This window comes from Manis pentadactyla, chromosome 3, assembly GCF_030020395.1.
Source record: "Manis pentadactyla isolate mManPen7 chromosome 3, mManPen7.hap1, whole genome shotgun sequence".
Classification (NCBI taxonomy): Eukaryota; Metazoa; Chordata; class Mammalia; order Pholidota; family Manidae; genus Manis; species Manis pentadactyla.
Window position 1 is genome coordinate 78569725 of NC_080021.1, and position 23093 is coordinate 78592817.

Below are 23093 nucleotides of genomic sequence, written 5' to 3' on the forward strand. Positions count from 1 at the left end.
ATAACCATATATATATAATTATGTATACCAGTACATGAGTAGCATGGCTAGATGAGTAGATAAATAGATGTTTATTCATGAATTTCGTATCAGTTCAGTTCTACTCTTAAGTTTTAGAATGGGAACATGACCTCTGCTACAGCACTGGGATTTGGGTTCCCTCTCCATTTAGTTCCCATGTATTTCTCATTAGCAATTATTTATAGAGGAAGAGCTATGAAAGGAGCACATTAAAAATTGTCACATAAGCCTAACAGGATTAGTCATAAATTCATGTGTCCATCAATTGGGGAATAGATAAACAAAATAGGGTATATTCATACACTAGAATATTCAGCAATAAAAAGATAATGATGTATTGATATATGCCACAATCAAGATCCAGAACTGTTCAATAAAAAACTCAAAACTATTAACTAAAAAAAGATACAAAAATCACCTGTATTGTATGATTCCATTTTTATGATGTCTAGAATAGGCAAATCTATAAAGACAGAAAGTAGATTAGTGGCTGCTTTGGGATACGGGTGAAAGTGAGAAATGATTGCAAATGGGAACAAAGTGTCTTTTTGGCATGTGTGTATAGTTCTGTATCATTTTATCACATGTAACCACCACCACAATCAAGATTCAGAACTGTTCAATCACCACGAAGATCTACCTTATGGTCAACCCATTGCTCCCTCACACCATCTCTAACCCCTGACAACTACCAATCTTTCCTCCATCTCTATAACTTTGTTTTCAAGAATTTCATATAAATGAAGTCATACAGTATGTGAGACAACTTAATGTAATGTAATTATTGATATCTTAGGGCTTAAGTCTGCCATATTGTTTTTTATTTTATTCTGTTTTTTCATTTCTCTGTTTTCTCTTTCATGCCTTCCTGTGCAATACTTGAAAAGTTTTTAGATTCCATTTTGATTTATCTATATTGTTTTGGAGCATATCTTTTTGTGTGTTAGTGGTTGTTCTAGGTACTACATTATATGTATATAATTATCAGTTTAGTGATATAGACATTTTACCAGTTTAAGTGTAAAATCCTTAGTTCCTTTTAACCTTCCCTATTTATAATTGTTTTAATATTTCCTTGACATACATTGAGAACCACATAAAACAGTATTATACTTTTTGCCTCAACTGTTAAGCATAATTTAGAAAATTTAAGAGATGAAAAATCTATTGTATTTATTCATATTGTGGTCTTTCTGTTGCTCTTTCTTCCTTCCTAACATTCCAAGATTCCTTCTTTTATCATTTCCTATTAACTTCCTTTATCAATTCTTTTAGAATTAGTGTGCTGGTGACAATTTCTCTTAGCTTTACTTCATTTGAGCATGGCTTGGTTATTTTTATTACTCAAAGACATTTTCACTGGATATAGAACTCTAGTTGACAGCTTTTTTATCTTAGCACTCGAAAATTGATTGCAACTTCCCTCTGGTCTTTGTCATTTCTGATGAGAAACCTGTCATTGGAAATTTATACGTAATGTGTCATTTCTCTCTGACTGCTTTCAAAATTTTTTGTCTTTATAGTTTCCTGAAGTTTGAAATTAAGTAAATACCCTGAGACCACACAGCTAAGTGGAAGGAAGAGACAGGATTTGAACTGAGGTCTGCCTGACTTCAAGGAATGTATCCTTAACCACTGTGCCCTGGCTCCCTGTGATCTGCCTGCTCATTGGGGACCAGACAGAAATTGTTAACAGAGTTCAGACCTGACAGATAGGCTATCATAGAGGTCACAGCTTTTGAAGCCTTTAGCAGAGAAAACCCTGAAATGAGCCCTGCTTAAGGGGCCTCTGGCATTTCTTAGACTCATTAATCAAAGAATGCGCTAGGGCCAGCAGGGTCAATATCAGCTTATTAGAAATGCAGATGCTCAGGCTCCACCCCAGACCTACTGAGTCAGATACCTCAATTTAACAAGATTCTCCAGGTGATTCGTAAGTTCAAGCTTGAGAAGCAGTGTTTTAGACTTTCCACAATGGCCTCTGCCAGACACAAGTGATGCCAGGGAGACAGCACTGTGGCACAATTGGGTAGCCGGTGTTCTTGGTCCCCATGCCTGACCGGAGTTGTGGGAGTGGATCACGGGTTACAGGAGATGCTTAGACAAGAAGAACCCCTTTGTGCTGACTTACAAGTATGAAATTTTACCTTTCCTAAAATATCCCAGAAGAATTCCTTTAGCTGAAATTCCTTATGTTTTGAAAAAGAACCAATGGATGTGGATTATCAGACATGAATTACAGGATTCAAGATCAAATCAACATAGATGTCATATTAGTCCTTAGCTCTTCAACAGCAGGTTATATCTAGCTCCAACCTTTTTACATTTACAGTTCAATTTAGGGCTGGCAATGCTGCCATTCATGCCTACTGCTACCCATAAACATAAATTTCTTTATTAATCAGTGCCACATCTTTGTGTAGACAGTGATGACTATGAATAGAGATTTGTATCAAATACTATTGTTTCTTTTATCTACACCTCCCTTCCTCCTTCCCTCCCTCCCTTATTCCCTCCATCTTTTCTTCCTTTGCTCAGTGTCTGTCTCTCCCATTCATCCCTTACTCTTTTTTACTTTTTAATATGTGGTTTGTTACAAAGTCAGTATTTACCAGGCAAAGTATGCAATTTGATAATCTCTTTCCTTCTGTGATCTGTTTGGAGCCCATGTTTGAACCTGATCCTTCTTTCCTGGAGTAAGTAGCCTTTACCCTGTTTTTGTGGTTCAGAGGTGAGGTAGGAAGTCTGATAACAAATCTGATTTGGGGAGGTATCTTCAAATCAGATTAGGCTATAGGGAGCCATTAGAGGTAGCAGGCATCACCAGGGGACTTCATGTGTGATAAAGTCCTGAAACATGTTCAAATCCCATCATGATTAAGCAAAGTAGTGGAACAGTGCTGTGTAAGCAGAAGCATGAAATTACTTCACTTCATCGTGTGCTGCCTCTCCTATTTGTCTTGTGTTATGCAGGGTAGCCAAACTGTTTACGGTGACAGCCATTTTCCTTAGAATTATATTGATGCAGTAAAGGCAGGAGTGCTTAAAAGTAAAAATAAAAAGGCTTAGGTCCTTTTCCTTTTTAATGACTATGATAAGCAAATATTGACTCAATTACTCACCAAATAATGATAAAATATCAAACTATTTCCTTTTCAGCAGCATTTTTTTCTCTTTAACATAAATAAATGAAGACTTAAGGCTGTCTGGGAGAGAAATGCTTATGAATTGATGAGATATTTTCTCCTGTGAATGATACTAGGTAAGCAAGATAATGTAAGGGAAATTCTAATTAGGAAGATTTTAGAACTGTGGAGCAGGCGAGGAACTGGCTTATTTCTGGATGTGGTCCCCTAAAATGAATACTGTCTGGTGATTACCATCACCTTGGATTAAATTAATTGGCTATACTCAATCTCTGAGTAGATATGCTAAGAATAAATCCAAAGACATTAGTTTCTTTGCACAAAATGAGCAGGTTACATATCCAGTAACAGATGTGTGAATTATCCAAACAACTTAAAACATCTTTTTCTTTATAAGGGAGTTCCAAGTTCTGGTAAGTACAAAACTATTTAAAATATTTATTGGGAAAATAATCTTTAGCTGGTTAGATTTTATCTTCCATTTTATATCTAGATGACTTTTTTGTGTTCTACCTTTAACCACTAGAAAAAGAATCAATATTGCTAATAATTATTATATTTTACCCAAATATGCCAGAGACCTTCATAATACACTGATATTGCTGTAGGAGAGAACTTCAGTATCAGGAAATCAAGAAATTGTCATGTATTCAAATATGAATAAAGGTTTTTCTGATTACTCATTAGAGAAATTTGTGCAATACATTAAAGAAGAAGGAAGCTGCTTGTAATTAAACAAAGCTGTGACACAGGGAATAACTGGTATATTGCCCTCTGAACTCCCACTCCCTACTCCACCCCACATAGTGATGATAATCTGTGAAATAAACTAATTTTTCTTGCAATATCAAATCTTTGAATTGCCACAGAACTAACATTATGAGTATACCAACTTTCTTATTTTGTTGTCTACTTCATTCTTTTTTCTGAATTGACTGAATCCCTAGTATGTGGTAGAAATTAAATTTAAAGTATGATTAGTGAAATGATGATGTGCTTCTTCTCAATCTGTCATCCATTTTGTCCAGTGAGTAGTGGAGAGAAGGTACAGCCCTCTTGGTAGAGGCAACTACTTATCTTTGAGCAGCACAGATGATTGACACCAATCATGGGCACAGAGAAGCATAACCATGGTTCAACCTAGTGAGCTGAAGGGTGTTAAAATTTTTGCTTAATCTTAAAAGGCAGTGTGAGTATTAATGATAGTTCCATGGTCTGGCTTTAGGCAATGTAGAGAATTCAGAGAAGAGGGAAAGATTCTGGTAGCAATCTTTCAAGTCATTAGAAGCAGATTCAATATAATTTGGGCTGAAGGCAAGAGATTTTGTTAACAAGGTCCTTTGCTACTTCTAGCAAAGTCAGTCGTAGGGAAAGTGAAGGGCCTTAAGATTTGCTTTTGTTTTTGCATTTTTGTATGCATTGCATGTATAACACAGAACATGATGCATATTCAGTATCCTCGTATTGTGGAACAAAAGATCTATGTGTATCATTGCACAGTATCTTCACTGGGAAGAGAGTGCAAGCTAGATTCCTTCCAGAGTAAGTGTTTCAGCCTTTGCCGTGACATAATTGTATGTACCTCCTACAGTATCCACGGGAAATTTACAGAGTAATTCAATAGCACAATTGAGAAAGAGTTGGGGTGCCATGAGCATGTCAAGGACAGACAGTAACCCAGTTTGCTCTTGTTTACCTACCCTTCTCCATCAGCCTAATCTGATAGGAGAATTAAATCACTTTAAGCTACCTAGTTTGTTCTCTGTATTACTTCCTCATCCCAACTTCAGAGCATAGAACAAACCTGATTATTTAAAAAGTATGTAAAGAATCATTTTTAAATTTCCATCCAAATTTGGATTCGTTTTTAAAGCTGATTAAGAAAGGTGCACAATTAAGACAGGGTAACTAAAAGTTGTGGAAGGTTGGTAGCTCTGTTTCACAAAAGGGGACACTACTGTCAAGACTTTCTGACCATGTTGCTGGTCTTGCTCATGTGCACTGGCAGATTCAGCACTAAGCCCTCTTCCTGGAGGGCATATCCACTACTTTTTGCCTCTTGCATCTCAGCTTCACACAGGTTTTCCTCTGGAAACTGCCATCTCTTCTACCTTCAGCCCCAATCCCTCAAGCTGGGTTACCATCCCTCCTTGACATGCTCATGACACCCAGACTCTTTCTCAATTGTGCTATTGAATTACTCTGTAAATTTCCCGTGGATACTGTAGGAGGTACATACAATGACGTCATGGCAAAGGCTGAAACACTTCCTCTGGAAGGAATCTAGCTTGCACTCTGTTCCCCAGTGAAGATACTGTGCAATGATGCACATAGATCCTTTTATTTCATAATATAAGGATACTGAAAATTCATCATGTTCTGTGTTATACACACAAAGCCCACCTTACCATTGGATTTTAAACCTCACCTGCATGTACGCACTCTCAATACTTTAAAACTCCCCCAGTGACTTCTAGGAGTTTCCAGAGTTTCTAATACATACAATGAAGAACATATGAACTTGTAATTTTGTTTTATTACAGCCTCCTCATCAAGATTTTTGGAAACCACCCAGCTGCAGCTTCTTTTTCTGCAAATACTCCTCTACTTTGGGGCAAAGGGCATCTTCCCAGGAGTAGTACCTTCAGCTGTTTCCTTTCATGCATCAGGCTCAAAATCAGGCTGGGCAGTTGTGGGATACAGACAATGGGGTGGGAGGGCACCTTTTCCCTCCAACTGTTCTTACTTTCCGTGTTCTCCTGGTCTCAGCAAAAGATCTCCTTTCTCTTATTTTAGCCAGCTCTTTCCACCCCAAATCCTTAGCCTATGAGCTTACATAACTGTGTTCCCAGCATGATCACCAGGTTGACAGCTCTCTGAATAGTGAGATCCAGGCAGAACACTACTGAAATGAAAAGCCTTATTATGCACTTACATATAAATATAATCGTCCAAAATCAGGTGAAAAATATGTCTCAAACACTTGGTGTGAAATATTTCAATTAAGCTTGTAAGTAAGCAAACCCGAAAAGTAGTTGGAGGAAAAGAATCCTGAAGTTTTAATTTAAATACTGAACAAATTTATCCCTCTTAGAGTTGTAAGGGCATAGAGATTAAGTAGCATGCCCAAGGTCAGGCCACAGTTTATCAGCTGAAGATAAGAAGAGATTGTGGTTTTGCTGACTCTATTGCAAAGCTGGATTCTCCAGCTTCTGAACACATGCCTGCTACAGCTGCCTTTATTATTTTAAGTAGTATAATTACTTGAAGTTGTTGGGGAGGGAGAATGGGAGACATATCTAATCTCTAGGCTGACTTTTGAATGCACTTTCCTAAATAACATATAAATAAGATTTGCAGATCATATTGGAGATATATGAAGGATTGTAGATAAGAGCTTGCAAACATTTAAGTAGGTGGTTTGGGCCAGATTTACAGCTAACTTATAATGACAAACATGTCTGTTTTTCATCTCTATTATATTGATCACGTTTATTTAGTTTGTTCAATTTGTCTTCAAGACTGCAAGGCATTCTTACTGTGTCAAATGACACTAATAATTATATTGATTTACAACAATAGAAAATAGCCACAATATGCTACAAATGAGAAACAAGCCCAGAACCATATACACTCTTCCACAAGCTGCTCACTTGTCAGTCCAACTGTGGATTCACTTGGGAAGTGAGAGGAAAACCTCCATGATTGGCTGAAAATGATCTTAATTTACCTCCTGAAGTTTTCATTTTTGAAGCACTAGTGGGAGCATTTTCCAGACTGCACCATTTTTACCAGCTCAGCAATGTTGTCATTCATTCAAAGAATAATTTGTTCAGTGTTTCCCCAAAGTAGGATTAATGGTGTGTTAGATAACTAACCTGTATTTTCTATCTATAAAAGAAACATCTTACACTATCTCTAATAAGGCCCTAGTTTAAGTATTTATGTAATACATTCTATTTAGAATTTAATGTCAGGAACAGTTTTCTCCAGATGAATTCATTTGGATCCATCCAACAGAAATTTGAACTTTATAAACTTTTCCTTGACTGCCAGGACATGTAGAACTAAATCAGCCAATGGTAAAACTTACATTTTTCATTGGATGGTTTCTGATTTGTGTTACTTTTGTTATTTTTTAATTGCTTGATAATACCTGTTAATTTTAAAGATTCAAAAAATTTAGCAAAGTATTAAAAAGACAATATTATCCATAGCTCTGCCATCCAGAGATAATGATCATCAATATTGGGCTATATATACTTCTGGACTTTTTTCTAGTAGTATAATAAATATGTATACATTGGCAATGGCATAGCATATGTATTTTACAAACTGCTTTGTCACTTAATTATAGATCATGATCATTTTTCTCTGCCAACAAATAGAGATATATAAAGCCACATTTAATGGTTGCATAGTGTTTCATTGCATGGGTGTATATATCATAATTTATTTTCCTGGGCCCTTACTAGTGTCTTAAGGTTGCTTTTACCTTGTAAATGATAACTACCCTTATTTAACTGTTTCTTTCTTTCCTTTTTTTCTTTTTTTCGTGTAATCCCCTTCAAATTATCTTTCAAAATAGGCAGGTATAATGAGTGAATAAATGAATGAATGCAATCCTAGGAATAGCCTAGGTATCTACAACTATAATTAGCTTGCATTTAGGGTTGTCAAATATTCTTTATGGTGCTGTCATTCTGGAGATGAGTAATTTTCTTCCCTCTTTAGGTTTCAGCCAAAATGAGCAAAACTCCTTCCACTACTGTTTCCATGATTCATGCGACTTCTCCTGAAGGTCAGGTTCCTTCCCCTCGCCGTATGAGCTTCACGCACCCTGTTGTGGCCAAAAAGATCAGCTTCTACAAGAGCGGAGACCCGCAATTTGGTGGTGTCAGGGTGGTGGTCAACCCTCGTTCCTTTAAGACATTTGATGCTTTGCTGGATAACCTGTCAAGAAAGGTGCCCCTACCTTTTGGGGTGAGAAACATCAGCACCCCTCGAGGAAGGCACAGCATCACAAGCCTGGAGGAGCTAGAGGATGGCGAGTCGTACCTGTGCTCCCATGGCAGGAAGGTGAAGCCAGTGGACCTGGACAAGGCCCGCCAGCGCCCACGGCCCTGGCTCAGCAGCCGAGCCATCAGCGCGCACGCGCACCGCTCGCCTGCGGCCGCCACTCCCAGCAGGCTGCGCGCTCTGCGGAGGCTCGTGGTCTTCCGGAACGGCGACCCTAAGACGAGGTGCACGGTCTTCCTCAGCCGGAGAGTCACCCAGAGCTTTGACGCCCTTCTGCAGCACCTAACCGAGGTCATGAGGCGTCCGGTGACCAAGCTGTATGCCACGGACGGTAGGAAGGTAAGCGTTCTGGGGCTCCTTACGTGTGAGCTCGCGTCGTGTGCGTTGTGGACAGAGGCCCGGGGAAGGAAGGCTTTGTGCGCGCGTGTTCCCACGCCGGTGGGAGGGCCGCCTTACCTGGGTGGATGGTCACTGTTCTCCCTCCGAGGTCAATGAGGCATCGGCCACACTGCCCCCCGCATCTGCCTTCAGGGAGCAATGGGTTATATAATGTGTTGACACTGAATCTAATCATGACAGTGTTTCTTGAAAAGGAGTGGCCAAGAGTGATAGAGAAAACATTTTCCTGGGATCCTTGCTGAGAGGACAGGGCAGAGTCCCCAAGAACTCAGCTTGCTGGTCCTGGTGTGTCCACCAGGCCCTTTCTCAGCTGGCACAGGGTGGACGTCTGGCTGCAGCTGGATATTTTGGTGGGCAGGCAGAGGCAGTATTGCATATATTTTAAAGATTTCTTCAGTTATGATGGAAGACCGAGCTGTCTCTCTCCAGCTAGTATGTAGGCTCAATAAAGATGTTGGTCTAGCTCCTGCCCCAGTCTCCACACGCACTTTGGTATTTGTTTTGTATATGTGCCTAACAAATGATGGGAGTATCACTTTCACACTCAAGAGGTTGTTGAATTGATTCACTCTTTTATATAATTACTGTATAGAAATAATGAAATTTCATGTTCTTCCTGTATGAGTAGTAACTCTGGTTTCTTCTAGGTTCTCAGTCTCCAGGCAGTTATCCTGAGCTCTGGAGCTGTGGTGGCTGCAGGAAGAGAGCCATTTAAACCAGGAAATTATGACGTCCAAAAGTGCTTGCTTCCTGCTAGATTACCAGGGATCTCTCATCATTTGTACCCCAAGGGAAATGCTAGGTCACAAAGCAGAAAGAGTAAGTGACTTAAATATATAGCCCTGATATTTTTTTAACCTCAACAACAAAAAAGTCAATGCTTAAATGACTAGTTGTCTTCATCACAAAAGAGACAATGAAGGGATCAAAACATTTTAAATTAAAATTGATTATATTTATAGTTGGAAAGAGTCATAGAAATCATCTGAGAATTTATTTTAGATTTTTCCAAATCAATCAATGATGTCTGTTTAAATTGATGAGACATGTTTTTTTTTTTTCATATAATGCATAGCTAAAAACTTAAAATGGCAGCATTTCTTGATTGGGAGAGGAATTCTATGTAATATGTGTAAGTGACATCTCTGGTAATTGCAGAGTTTTCTCTTAACTAGTCCCATGCAGTATTATAGCTGAGCTCAACAGGTTAAGTGACTTTTAAAATCTCTTTCTATGTGCATGCAAGTTTCTGAAGTTATTCCAGAAGAAGTTATAGGTCCTTAGATCTAATTTTTACTTAATAAGAAAGAAAGGTTCATGTGGCCAATTCATGTTAGTTAATGATAATGTAAGTTAATAATTCCTTAGGAAATGCTGCAAAGTGTGGCATTATCATTTGGATGGGGAGGAGGAGAGTCTCTTGAGGCCCAGTAGAGTGAGATAGGCTGTAAATTCCCTATGCATGCATGGCTAATGTCATTATTCATTATGCTTAATATTTTAATCTCATTCATTTTAACTCTAGGCTAAAGTTTCGATTGCCATTTATACTTAATTTTTAGTTTTTGATTTATTTAGACATAGAATAATACACATTTTAAGTAGTATTAATCCCTCTATTTGTTGCTAAAGTGTGTGAAACTCATCTATTATTTATTGTTGTCATTTAGTTATTTCATGGATACATTCCATAGGTAAATATTAATGTTTCCATTTCATTAGCATTAGCTGCCAAATACCTGGTATGCATATGGTACTACTATTTCACCTTTGTCATTTTACTCAGATGATTTTATTCTTTGTGTTTAATTTGGGTTGCTAAGTATATTTTTGATGGCTTCAGAATCTGAGGGCTTTGTTAACCTTTTACTTTAAATAATTATGAATGAGACATTTTCACTTGCAGTTTTGGTAAAAGTATACCAAAACCAAGAGAAAATATTTCTGGGTATATACTCTTGAAATGGTAATGGTATTTAACTGATATCAAGCATGTGCAGATCTGTGTAAACTATTCACAGGAATTGGATTTTGTCTAAGAAACATGAGTGTCAAAATTATCTCTAGATGCACATTAAAAAGATAGATATCTTCTGTGTCTAGCTCTGTTCTCTTTTGTGCCCTATATTAAATCAAATGCACTGATTATATCAAGTGAATGCTAACCTAACAATTATTATGTGATTATTCTAGCCTTTTGAATCTTGAATTGATTTAGCTTTTGTAATGCTACCGATATCTCTCTGGGATAATATGCACAGATAGGAAAAGTGAATACCACCATTAATTATCACTTGCTTTTGTTTGAATAGGTAAGTAGTACCTGGTTAGACTCCAGTTTTAGTACTGGTAAAATAAAACAACAAAACAAAACCCCCTGAAAATCAATTTTTGCTAGAATCCTTAGCAGTTTCTACTTTTTATATTCCTTATTAAAATTGCCCCATTAAGCATTAAAATTACGTGAATCTCCTTATTGAAGTAAGATTATAAGTTCTCCTCTTAATGTTAGTTTGTAGAAATGTACCACATACTACAGTGAAGTCAAATAACCAATGAATGCATTCACATAAATATTAATAACATTTTATGAAATTTAGAAAAAAGTATTTTTCATACTAATTATTCACTTTTTTCTCTTCTTTCTCTGCTGCCTCTTGCAATGGATATTTATAACTTCTCTGTCTTCTACATAATGATGTGGGGCATCTTTTACTCTTATAATCTTGAAAGTGAGCATGCATGTGCCTTCATGCTCAAGGCCCCGGATTTATTCTGTTTCTTCTGACAAAATGCATAATAATGATAGTTACTCAGACCACTCTTTTGCTCCTGAAAATTACTTGGCCTTAGAAAAAAATGATTCTCAGAATTTATTGATATATCCTTCTGAAGATGATATTGAGAAATCAATTATTTTTAATCAAGATGGCACTATGACAGTTGAGATGAAAGTTCGATTCAAGATAAAAGAAGAGGAAACCATAAAATGGACCACTATCAGTAGAGCTGGGCTTTCTAATAATCATGAAAAGAGTGAGATAAGCAGTTTTCCAGGAAGAACTGATGATCCATCATCTGGTTTAAAGATCACAGCATGTTCATTATCTGCAGATGTCTCACCTCTGGAGAAAGGCAGTAATCAAGAGGGCAATTTGGTAGAGGAGAGAAACACTCAAATAAAAGATCAGGTGGCTGAAACTTGCACTTCTGCTGGTTGGGAGACTGCTACTATGGACATAAATATCATCCAGGGAACTCAGGATCAAGTGAAGCATAATTTCTATAGGCCCCCCACACCTGGACCAAGGAGAGTGAGACAAAAGAAATCTGCAATAGGGAGTGTGACCTTAGTGTCTGAAACTGAAGTTCAAGAGAAGATGATTAGACAGTTTTCCTATAGTGAAGATAGGGAAGATGGGGAAAACAAATCTGAGTATCACATGTTCACACATTCTTGCAGTAAAATGTCATCAGTATCTAACAAACCAGTACTTGTTCAGATCGATAACAAAGAGCAGATAGAGTCATCTTTAGAAAGAAAAAAGTGTAGACTGCTCAAGTCAAGTGCAGTAAGTGCTGGTGGTGTAGAAATTACAAGTCAGAAGATGTTAGAGAGGTCCCCTAACAGTGGCTTGTCACACCCTATATCAGAAAACTCAATTCTGGAGAAAGGTATAATTGATAGTGTAACATCAGACCACAAAACTAGTATCAAGAACTTAAGAACTTACATTAGCACCAAAGATAGGTTCAGTCCTATTTCAGCAGATGTAACTCATTCTCCAAGTAACTGCTCAGGAACTGACAAAACTGTATATGAGATGCCAGCTTCAGTAGAATCCTCTGCTGTCACCACAAGAATTGACAGACTAATTAATGAATTTTCTCAGTGTAGTTTAACAGAATTTCCTGAAAATGAAAAGCAGATTTCATCTGTTGCCAGGAAGAAGATGACAAAATCTCAGCAGCAAGTGATAAGTTCCAGGCATGAGAATGGGGGATTTGGAACCAAAAGAATTCGCATTAAGCGTATAAACACAGGAGATAGAATTGCACAGGAAACCATACTGCAAGAGTCACACAGTCCCCCTAAAGGAGGGATACTTTGTGATGAAGACCTCCATGCAGGTGATATGGTAATTAAATCAAATTATTTTTGTTCTAAAAATAGTCTTAATCCTGTGAATTCCAATACTTTCCATATAAATAAATTAAATACAATTCAGAATCCTAGGGTTCAAGGACTTTTAGCCAAAAGAAGATCTAGACCACTAAACAAGGTAGGCTTAGGAGGATCTACAAGAAGAGAAATTGGTCAAGGAGATAAAGTGTTTCCCTATAATGAATTCAGATATTGCAAAAATACTTTTGAAAATCAAAATTTATTTCACGTGTTTAACTTCCTTGAGCAAAAACCTAATGCTTTTTGTGAACCACAGGCTCAAGCAGAAATAACATCTTGGTATTTGAGAGGAATAGCAAACAAGAGCTCAGTTTCAAAACTTAATAATTCACACATAAATTTCAAAAGCCAGAAAAAACAAAAACGGGATAAATTGAAACCAACTACTAATGTAAATAAACATGTTACAACCAGGGCAAGTTCCTTAGCTTCTTTGAAAAAAGCTGCTTTTTCTGAGGATATTACCCATCATTCAGTTCAAAATTACATACAGAGATGGTTTCAGAACATAAATCCACATTCAACTCTGCAACCTAGAAAATCAGCTTCAGTATACAAAAAGGAAAGGAGTGTGGTAAGTTGTAACATAAAGAGTTTTCCAGGAAATAATTCGCATGCAAATTCTGGAAAAGGAAATAATTATGTCATGGGAAATAATAAGCACATAACTAAAAATGCCACTTTGAAAGGAGATAATCTAAGTAAAGAGGTAGCTAAATCTTTTGATAAAGGTAACAGTGGAGGACTGACCAGAGACCTCTCTGTAAGCCTGGCTGAATCTCTGAATGAGGCTTGCTTGTCTTCCTTGCATGAATGTTGTACTTTGTCACAGTCAGTTATTGATGATAATACTAAAAGTCAGGAATCTGCTGAAAAGGAATCAGGATCAGAGGTAAGCCTTGTTTTCCAAGAAATAAACTTAGCTACAAAAGGGCAAAGTGTAGAGGCTGCCATTCAAGTAGATCCTATGGAAGATGACATTCCAAAAGATTTCCTACCAGTCCTGTTGCTTCGCCAACTACAAGCTTTAGTTCCTAGTATTCATAAGACTCAAAATGGAGTTGTTCAAATGCCGGGTTCACTTACAGATGTTCCCTTCTCCTCCCCAATTTGTAAGTCATCTACTAATGTCCTTTTAGCTTGGCTCCTAGTGCTAAACCTGAAGGGAAGTGTGAATACCTTCTGTCAAGATGATGCTCACAAGACTTCCAGTAGAACTTCAGAAATACTTGCATTGTTGGAGGTTCTAAAGCATGTTGCCATCACAGAGGAAGCTGATGACTTGAGGGCTGCTGTTGCCAATTTAGTGGAGTCTACCACAGATCGCTTTGGACTCCCTGAGAAAGAACAAGACATGATTCTAGTAGGACTTTCTGCAAATTGTTCCACACCCAACATACAGAGAGTTCCTAAGTGCATTGAAAATGGAAAAACACAGCAAATCTCCTGTTTAGATGGAGGCTACTCTGCCAGTGAGAACTGTGCCCATGAAGTCTGTGTTTCAGAGATGACCTGCTCTGCATGTGAAATATGCACTCTGCATAAGACTTATGGTCCAAAAGAGATGAGTAACCTCAGTGACATTTTTTCCCCTACCGATGACTGTACCATGAATCAGACCTCCATGAATAAGGCTTGCTTCCTAGGAGAGAGATGTTCACTTACTGATCCTCTGTCTTCCCATAAAGCTTGTGCTCATGAGGAAAACTACATCCATGAGGCATCTTACCCAACTGATGAGGCTTACATTCCCATCAAAGTCTGCAATACCAATGACTTTTTAAATTCCAAAGAAGACAAATATGTTGATAATTTGGAATTGACTAAAGAGTTAGAAAGATCTGGGTGTAAACATGGCTTTAATATACTGGTGTCACACCAAAGTATTGGTCATTTAAGCCACCATGACTTTTTCCTAAGTGCAACTGAAACAGAATTTGATAAGGAACACAGTTCTCTAGATGAATTTAAAAATTGTGCATTAAAGAAAGTTCAGGGTAAAAATGCATATGCATCCTTTGATAAGGAAGAATCAAAGAATTCTGAAGAACCAAGCTCAATAACCAATAGCACATCAAATGAAAGAAACATTTCAGAATTGGAATCCTTTGAAGAATTAGAAAATCAGGACACTGATACCTTTAATACAAAGGTAAGTGCAAGAGAGCAAACCACTGAAGAATTGACCCAAAAAGAGTTAGAGGATAGTAAAAATTTGGAATTGATAGAAGTCTTTAGGAGGAACACGACAGAAGAGGAAAGAAGGATTGGTGTAATATGTGAGACACTCAGTAGGCGGCTGGCAACACCACCATCTTTACTATTTTGCTATGATTCTAAGCAAAATATTGAAAAGGAGCTCAATGAAGGAACTAAAACGAGAGTAAAAATGGTAGTGAAAAGCATGGAAATTGGAAGTTATTCAGAGTCCCCTCTTGACTTTAAAAACTTAAAAAGCCCAGTGACTTCTGATTGGTCAGACTATGGACAAGACAGTGAGAATGAGCAGCCATATAAAGTGTCCATTGAGAGCCCTATTGACTATGGTGAGGAGATCGCCCAAGAGAAAGAACACAATAAAGGACTTGTTAAAAGGACAATAGAAAAACTCTATGGTAGAGCAGAGGTTGTTAAACCATCTTTTTTTCCTGGGTCTACACACAGATCTCAGGTTTGTCCTTACAATTCTATGGAATCTCAGTGCAGTAGGAAAGTAGGTCTTCATGGTTCTGAAGGTCATTTGTTTGGCTCTTCTGAACAGGTATCTAGTAGTTCATCTATACTGCAGAAATTTCAGGAGGAAAGACAAGATAAATGTGACTTTAATGATGCGAGGGCCCATTATCAGGGAGACATTGTAGAACATGGTGCAAAACAAAATGACCATAATAGAATCCTTAGGGAAATAGAGGAAGGAGTACTGATTGATAAAGGGAAGTGGCTCCTGAAAGAAAATCATTTGCTAAGAGTATCATCTCCTGAAAATCTTGGCATCTGTGGCAATGCAGACACCACATCAGTGGATACTCTACTTGACAATAACAACAGTGAAGTTCCATATTCACATTTTAGAAATTTGGTCCCAGGCCCAAACATGGCTGAACTATCCTCTTTAGAATTGGAGGAGCTGACTCAACCCCTTGAACTGAAATGCACTTATTTTAATCTGCCTCACTGTAGTGACTCTGAGCCTTTTTGTGAGGGTTTGCTAGATGTTCAAAATAAAATTTGTGCCAAGGAAAGAATATCAAAGCACCATTCAGAGGTGAAGGGTAACCATAAGTCAGAAAGAGTGTGCACATCTGTGACTCGTGTCTTTACATCTGCTGGTAACAAAGTCCATCCTGTCTCTGATGATACTATTAAAAACCAACCACTGCCTGGTAGTAATACAATTCATGGTGTACCTCAGGAAGGTGACTCTTTGGATAAACTCTATGCTATTTGTGGTCAACATTGCCCAATACTAACTGTTATTATCCAACCTATAAATGAAGAAGATAGAAGATTTGCATATTGCAAAAATTCTGATATTGAAAACTCCTTGGATCTCCACTTAAGGATGAAAATACACCCCTATTTACTACAGTCAAAGAAAAGCATGTTCAGAAATGAGAATAATAAAGCAAGTAGTAGAAAAGCATTTGTTGATATATTTGATTGGCTTTATTTCAATGACACATTTAACTTGATGGATAAAAGAAGAAAGTTAAAAAGAGTTGACTTCTTCAACTTAGAGGAAGAAAATTACTTAAAGAAATTTCTATTATATTTAAAGAAAAGGTTTTGTGTTAACTTATTGTCCACATCACTGTTAGTTGTGGATGATGTGAATTCATATACACAAGGTTCCAGCAATCAGACAAATGAAGTTTTTGCAGTAGTTGATGAGAATAATAACTTATTAGATAACAGATTCCAGAGTTCAAGAATAAATCTTAACCAAGTAGTAAGGGAAAATATGAACTATCATTTGTCTTTGGAAATGCTTGGTCAAGCCTGCCTATTTTGCCAAGTTGAGACATTCTTAAATATTAGCAACAGCAATATTTTAGAAATATTTTATATTTTTGAGGATGAAAACCTTTTTATTTGGGAAGAGAAAACCAGTTACTTTTAACTGATCTTGAAAGCAGTGATGAACAAAATTTATAATTTCAATGTCAGCACAGCCTTTCTTCATCAATGTGTTTTTCCTCATAATAAGATGAAGCACATGGAGTGGATATGGAATAGGTAACCTCTAAGAATTTCCCACTTCTTCAGCATGAGCTTTTCCTAGAAAGGTTGCTCTTGGATAATCCAATTTGAATTTCATCGTTCCTGTGTTCTTCATTTTTCCAATTACAGACTCAGTTTCTGTTATATTACTTTGGAAGTTTCTATGTGTTTTTTTTTTTCCTGAACATGTTATTTCTTGTATCTGTAATTTTCTCCTAGGACATAAATATCTAAGTATAGGAATTATATCTAGGGTTTCTTTTTTTTATGTTGTCCACTCAGTGCAAAGTGTGTATTAAATGTATTGGTGAGTAAATGGAATAGACATGGCCTCAGAGTACTTAATTTGTTAATTCTAACTACTGATTTGATAAAAGTATGATGGTAAAATCTCCACATCAATCTCATAAGTTTTTTGTGCCAGAAGTGTCGAATCTGGTTTCCTAAGAACATCTGTCTAGTGAATGTGCAAGCATTTCCACAGAACAGGACTCTCTGTTTCTTCTGATCATCAGAAAAAGATGCTCTACTACTAAGCTGCCTCTCTACTACTACTTTGCCTGGAAGTTGTAATCTTTTTAACATTATTAAAATGTCAAGAAATCCAAATAGGTCAGAAAAAAATGGAAAAATTTAAGGTGAACTCTGTGAAGAAAAAGGAACTAGGATTATTTAAGTTGGAAAAGAAAAGAGAAAGGTAACTTTAAAATTCTCAAAATTGAAAAAGAACTGCTGTAAAGAGGAACCTGACAGATTTTTTTCTGTGTTCATATGAATTAATAAAAAATTTGATTAGATATAAATAAAAACATTTTCCCTAGAAGGGTAGATTTGATTAGACCATGAGCCATAAAATGTCTGTTTTGAATACATGTGGTATTTTGTCTTGGACTTAACTAGAGAATGTCTTAAGATTCATTTCACTTCATAACTACATTACAGTACAGAAACAAGTCTTATAATATGTTGAAATCTATGTCTCATTTGAAACTGACTCAAAGTAGAATTAATGTTTTTGGAACCACATATGAAGGTGCTAAAATAACATAAATTTGGCACTGAAGAACTAAAGGTAATTATATAAAGAATACCTTTGGCTTCAGTTCAGTATGAGTCATAAATCATAAAAAATTGAGTTTCTATTTATTTTGCCTCTACATAGGGTATGCTTTTTCTACAGCAAGTGATACACTCTTTTAATTGAAATGTGGACGTTGTAATGTTCTGTAAACATCTGTAATAAGCAGTGAGAAGTTCTGAATTAAAAGGGTTAAAAGTGTGGGAAATAATATGAGAGAAGAAAATGTTAATGTTGTGCCTAATTTATACAGGGTCTATGGTAGTCTTCATATTTACTATATGTAATCCTTCCTCATAAAGATACCAAATTTGGCTTTGTTACTCCTTTTTTATAGATGAGGGAACCTAGAGTCAGGGAGGTATACTTTCACCAGTAGTGCACAGTAGGTATCATGTCACGATTTGAACCCAGTCCTTTGTGCCTGAAATCAATGTTGTTTTTACTTAATCTTTATTCTTTTCATGGGAGGAAAGAAGGGGTAAAATTTTTTACAAATTGTTTGGCACTCTCCCCAGAGAAGAGACAAGGAAATAATTTTTATTTGGAAAGAGTGTGATACTTAGGTGTACCAACGACATTGGGGAAATCACTCAAAACAACCAGGAGTTTTTAGTAAAATATGGCATGCAGCATACGATTTTTAACAATAATACTACATCATATAATGTCCTAGGTGGCCCAGATGATCCTGGGAAAAGAAACTGGCAGTGACGTACATGAATTAGTAAAACAATATTGGGTAATGTATTTACTATTTAAAATCAACAGATTGTGTGCATTGAATTCTGAGATTTGGAACAATATCTTATGCATGTTTATATCCCAGGTCTAGCACATTACTTGGGAATGGTCAGTACCCAGTAAAGGTATTGAATGATAACAAGTGCTTTTGAATGTTTCTCTTTCTCTCTTACTAACTTCGGACAATACATATAAAAGGATATGCAAAGGTGCTGAGAGATAGAACTGAGTTTCTGTATACTATGAAGCAATAATTTCAATCCTCTTTAAAAATCTGTGAAGATTTTTTTTCTTTTAAACACTCAAAGGATATTTTTTTATTTTTCTAGGTCTTGCATTAAAAAAAACTTTTAACACTGTAAAACTTAGAAGACTAAGTGAAACTTCAGAGGATATTTAAGAATGTTACACTGACCTGGCTCTTTTGCTTTAGACATGAAGTGTTTGAGAGCTGAGGAAGGGATTCTAGCCTGTTTTGCTGAGGGGCAATATGTCTTGAGTTCAGGATCTCGGAGTTCAAGATGGAGTGGTGCAATTATTGTTTATGCCCACCAGATGTCAGCTGTGCTATGTTGCCAGAAGATGAAGCACCCTCACAAGATTTGCACTGCTAAAGGGAGTGCCTCAGGCATTGTGACAGTCTGGGCTGCTTGTTCTGCTTCAAAGAAAACTGAGGACCCATTTGTGCAGGCATACCCCAAGTGTTAAACCAGGAGGATATAAGTGTTCAGAATTAAAGGACATATACTGCTAGTAATAGGAACTCAAGTTCAAAAGTAGAGGGAATACTAAGAAAAATGCTACTCCTCAAGATAATCAGAGTTGATCCCAAGGAAATCTAAAATTCGGGAGAGTGAGAACAACCAAAATCTTAAATTCAAGTTGAAACTAAATTAATGAATTATTGGCTTAGTGTCTTTTATATGAAGCTTTCAGATATTTTACCTCAGCCTTTTAGTGACACAAAACAAGAGTTTGCACTGAGGTGCTGAAGCCATGGTACATGTTTATAGCACTCATTTTGTTGGATCCACATGTATGAAATGGGGCCACCACTTTAAAGTCCTTATGAGGAACTACCTTTTAAGACTGTTGTGAGAGGATCACTTGAGAGAATGACTGAAAAGCTATTACCACAGAGCTTTGCACAGAGTGCAGAATACATTTTATTAAAAAAAATTAGTATTAATGCCTTTGATGCGCTTTTTAAAAGTTGGTATTTTTTAAATCAGGAATTTATCTCTGTTGGGTGCCAAAATATAGGAAGAAATTAATAATTTCAACATTTATTCATATGACCCTTTATAAAGATGATTACCACTTTGAGCCCTGCATGATGCTAGGTGCTTTATATACCTTTATTACAATAAACCTTTCAGATAGGTAATAATATCTTCAGTGTAGTGGGAGGACACCACAGCACACAGAAACTGGGAAAGAAGAATTTGTACTTCCATGTCTGTTTAATCCTCACAAACAACCCTCAGTTTTGTGGATACTCCATATAGGGATCTACTTAGAAAACATAAAATGATTTTTTTGTATTCACTGTTTACTGAAGTTGAGTGGGGTTCTGTAACTGCCTAGTGTAGCATAGTGAGTCAAAATTATTTTAATCCAAAGTAAAATGCATTTTTCATACAGATAAAATATGAACATGTGCTAACTATTGTATTTAAGTCGTTAGCTAGGGAACTGGTAACATAATGGGTTCAAAGGAGAATTTAAAATATTCACACACAAATAGGAAAAGAATGCTGGAATGAATATGGTTCTGTCCGGGACAATAATTAATTGCATTCCATTGGACAAAACTTATGTATTTCTATGGATAAGAATAATTTGAATTACTAGTTTTTTAATTTTTACAGTTTACAGGGTTGTAAGATAATTTAAAGATAATGAAAAGAATACTCTGAAAACTAGCAGACATTGATGAAAATAATTGAAGGTGACACAAATAAATGGAAAGCTAGTACATGTTCAAGGATAGGAAGAATTGATATTGTCAAAGTAGCCATACTACCTAAAGCAAAATACAGATTCAGTGCAATCTATCAAAACAACAGTGGTATTTTTCACAGAATTAGAACAAATAAACCTAAAATTTACGTAGAAACACAAACGACCCCAAAAGCAATCTTGAGAAAGAAGAACAAAGCCGGAGGTATCATGCTACCTGATTTAAAACTGTACTACAAAGACATAGTAACTAATCACAACAGTATGGTACTGTAACAAAAATAGACATATAGATCAATGGAAAAAGAATAGAGAGCCCAGATATAAACCCACATTTATATGGACAATTAATATAGGACAAAGGAAGCAAGAATATACAATGGGGAAAAGACAGTTTCCTCAATAAATGGCACTGGAAAAATTGGACAGCTACATGCACAATGAAACACTATACACAAAAGTAAACTCAAAAAGACCTAAGTATAAGACCTGAAACCATAAAACTTCTAGAAGAAAACATAAGCAGTAAACTCTTCAATATTGGCATTAGTAATTTTTTTTCTGGATTTATCTTCCCAGGCAACAGAAATGAAAGAAAAAATAAACAAGTAGGACTACATCAGACTAAAAAGCTTCTGCACAGCAAAGGAAACCATGAACAAACAAAAAGGCAACCTTCTGAATGGAAGACTGTATTTGCAAATGATATATCCAATGATGGGCTAATATCTAAAATGTGTAAAGAACTCACAACTCAACACAAACATGACCAAATAATCCAATTAAAAAATGGGGAGAGGACCTGAATAGACGTTTTTCCAAAGAAGACATACAGATGGACAAAAGTCAAATGAAAACATGCTTAATGTCACTAATAATTAGGGAAGCTTGAATTAAAACCACAATGAGATATCACCTCACACCAGTCAGAATGTCTAGTATCAGAAAAACGAAATAATAGTATTGGTGAGGATGTGGAGGAAAGGGAACACTCTTGTACTGTTGGTGGGAATGTGAATTGTTGCAGCCACTATGGAAAGCAGTATGGAGGTTTCTCAAAAAATAAAAATAGAAGTCTCGTATGACCCAATAACTGCATTTCTGGGAATTTACTGAAAGAAAACAAAATCCTTGATTTGAAAAGATATATGCATCTCTGTGTTTATTGCCATGTTATTTACAATAGCCAAGATATGGAAGCAAGCAAATTGTCCATTGACAGATATTGTACATATACACAATGGAATATTACTCAGCCCATAAAGAAGAATGAAGTCTTAACATATGAACAACATGGATGGACCTAGAGGGTATTATGCTAAGTGAAGTAAGTCAGAGAAAGACAAATAGCATATGATTTAACTTATAGGTAGAATCCAAAAAAACAAACGAACGAACAAAACATTCATAAAAACTGAGAACAGACTGGTGGTTGCTCTAGGGGAAGGAGTAGGGGGGATGAGTGAAATTGGTGAAGGTGATAAAGAGGTACAAGCTTCCAGTTATAAAACAAATTAGTCACAGTGATGAAAGTGCACCAGAGGGAGTGTAGTCGATGCTATTGTAGAATCTTTGTGTGTTGACAGATGGTAACTACACTTAACATTTAGTAATGTGTGTAATTGTTGAATTACCATTTTGTACACCTGAAACCAATATAGTATCATATATCTGTTATATTTCAATTAAAAAAGATAGCAAAAAGCAGGGATTGCCCCCAACACTGTTCTTGATAAGGCATTTAGTAACTTTTTTCATCTATTTCAAGGTGTTTCATAGTTTTTTCTGTACAAAGGCTTTATTTTCCAATGACTAAGTGCTGTGTTATTAAAGAAATATGACTGAAAAAGCTTTCTATAGGTGAACAACAAAACAACAAACCCTCTAAAGGGGATAAGTCTTAGATGGTTTAAGGCAGGTCCATTTGTCCTGTAGTTCTGACCTAAGTAGTAAGCAATACTCAGCATAGATTTTAAGTATTAAATACAACACATAATGACATTTTAACATTTTGAATTCCTTAGAAGATAGGGACATCAGCCTTTTATCTCTCCATACATATTTATAAAGTTATCAATTTTTACTTTTTGATACGTGCACAGAGACTACAACGGACATAACAGCACTAAGGAAAACAACAAATGGTAATGCAACAAAAATCACTTAGCTGCTTTCCCTCTTGGGATTATCTTTTGCGAGACTGATTGTTTTCCCTAGCTTTATTGAGATATAAATGACATATAACATTGTATAAGTTTAAGGTGTACAGTGTGGTTGATATACATATATAATGGAAAGTGTTTATCACAAGGTTATT

The 23093-nt window shown here is 36.4% G+C and overlaps 2 protein-coding genes across 2 annotated transcripts in view; both read left to right on the forward strand.

Moving 5' to 3' along the window:
* The window catches only part of LOC118908913 (lipoxygenase homology domain-containing protein 1), a 378634-nt gene that overhangs the window by 25596 nt on the left and 329945 nt on the right, over nt 1-23093 (forward strand). Inside the window, exons 2-3 of the mRNA XM_036878936.2 lie at nt 7902-8525; nt 9233-9404. Coding sequence (XP_036734831.2) covers nt 7902-8525; nt 9233-9404 — 796 coding nt within the window. The remainder of the gene's footprint in view (nt 1-7901; nt 8526-9232; nt 9405-23093) is intronic.
* LOC130682885 (oxygen-regulated protein 1-like) lies at nt 11262-18991 on the forward strand. The gene has a single exon (XM_057498052.1). The coding sequence runs from the start codon at nt 11324-11326 to the stop codon at nt 16889-16891; it is 5568 nt and encodes a 1855-aa protein (XP_057354035.1). The 5' UTR covers nt 11262-11323; the 3' UTR covers nt 16892-18991.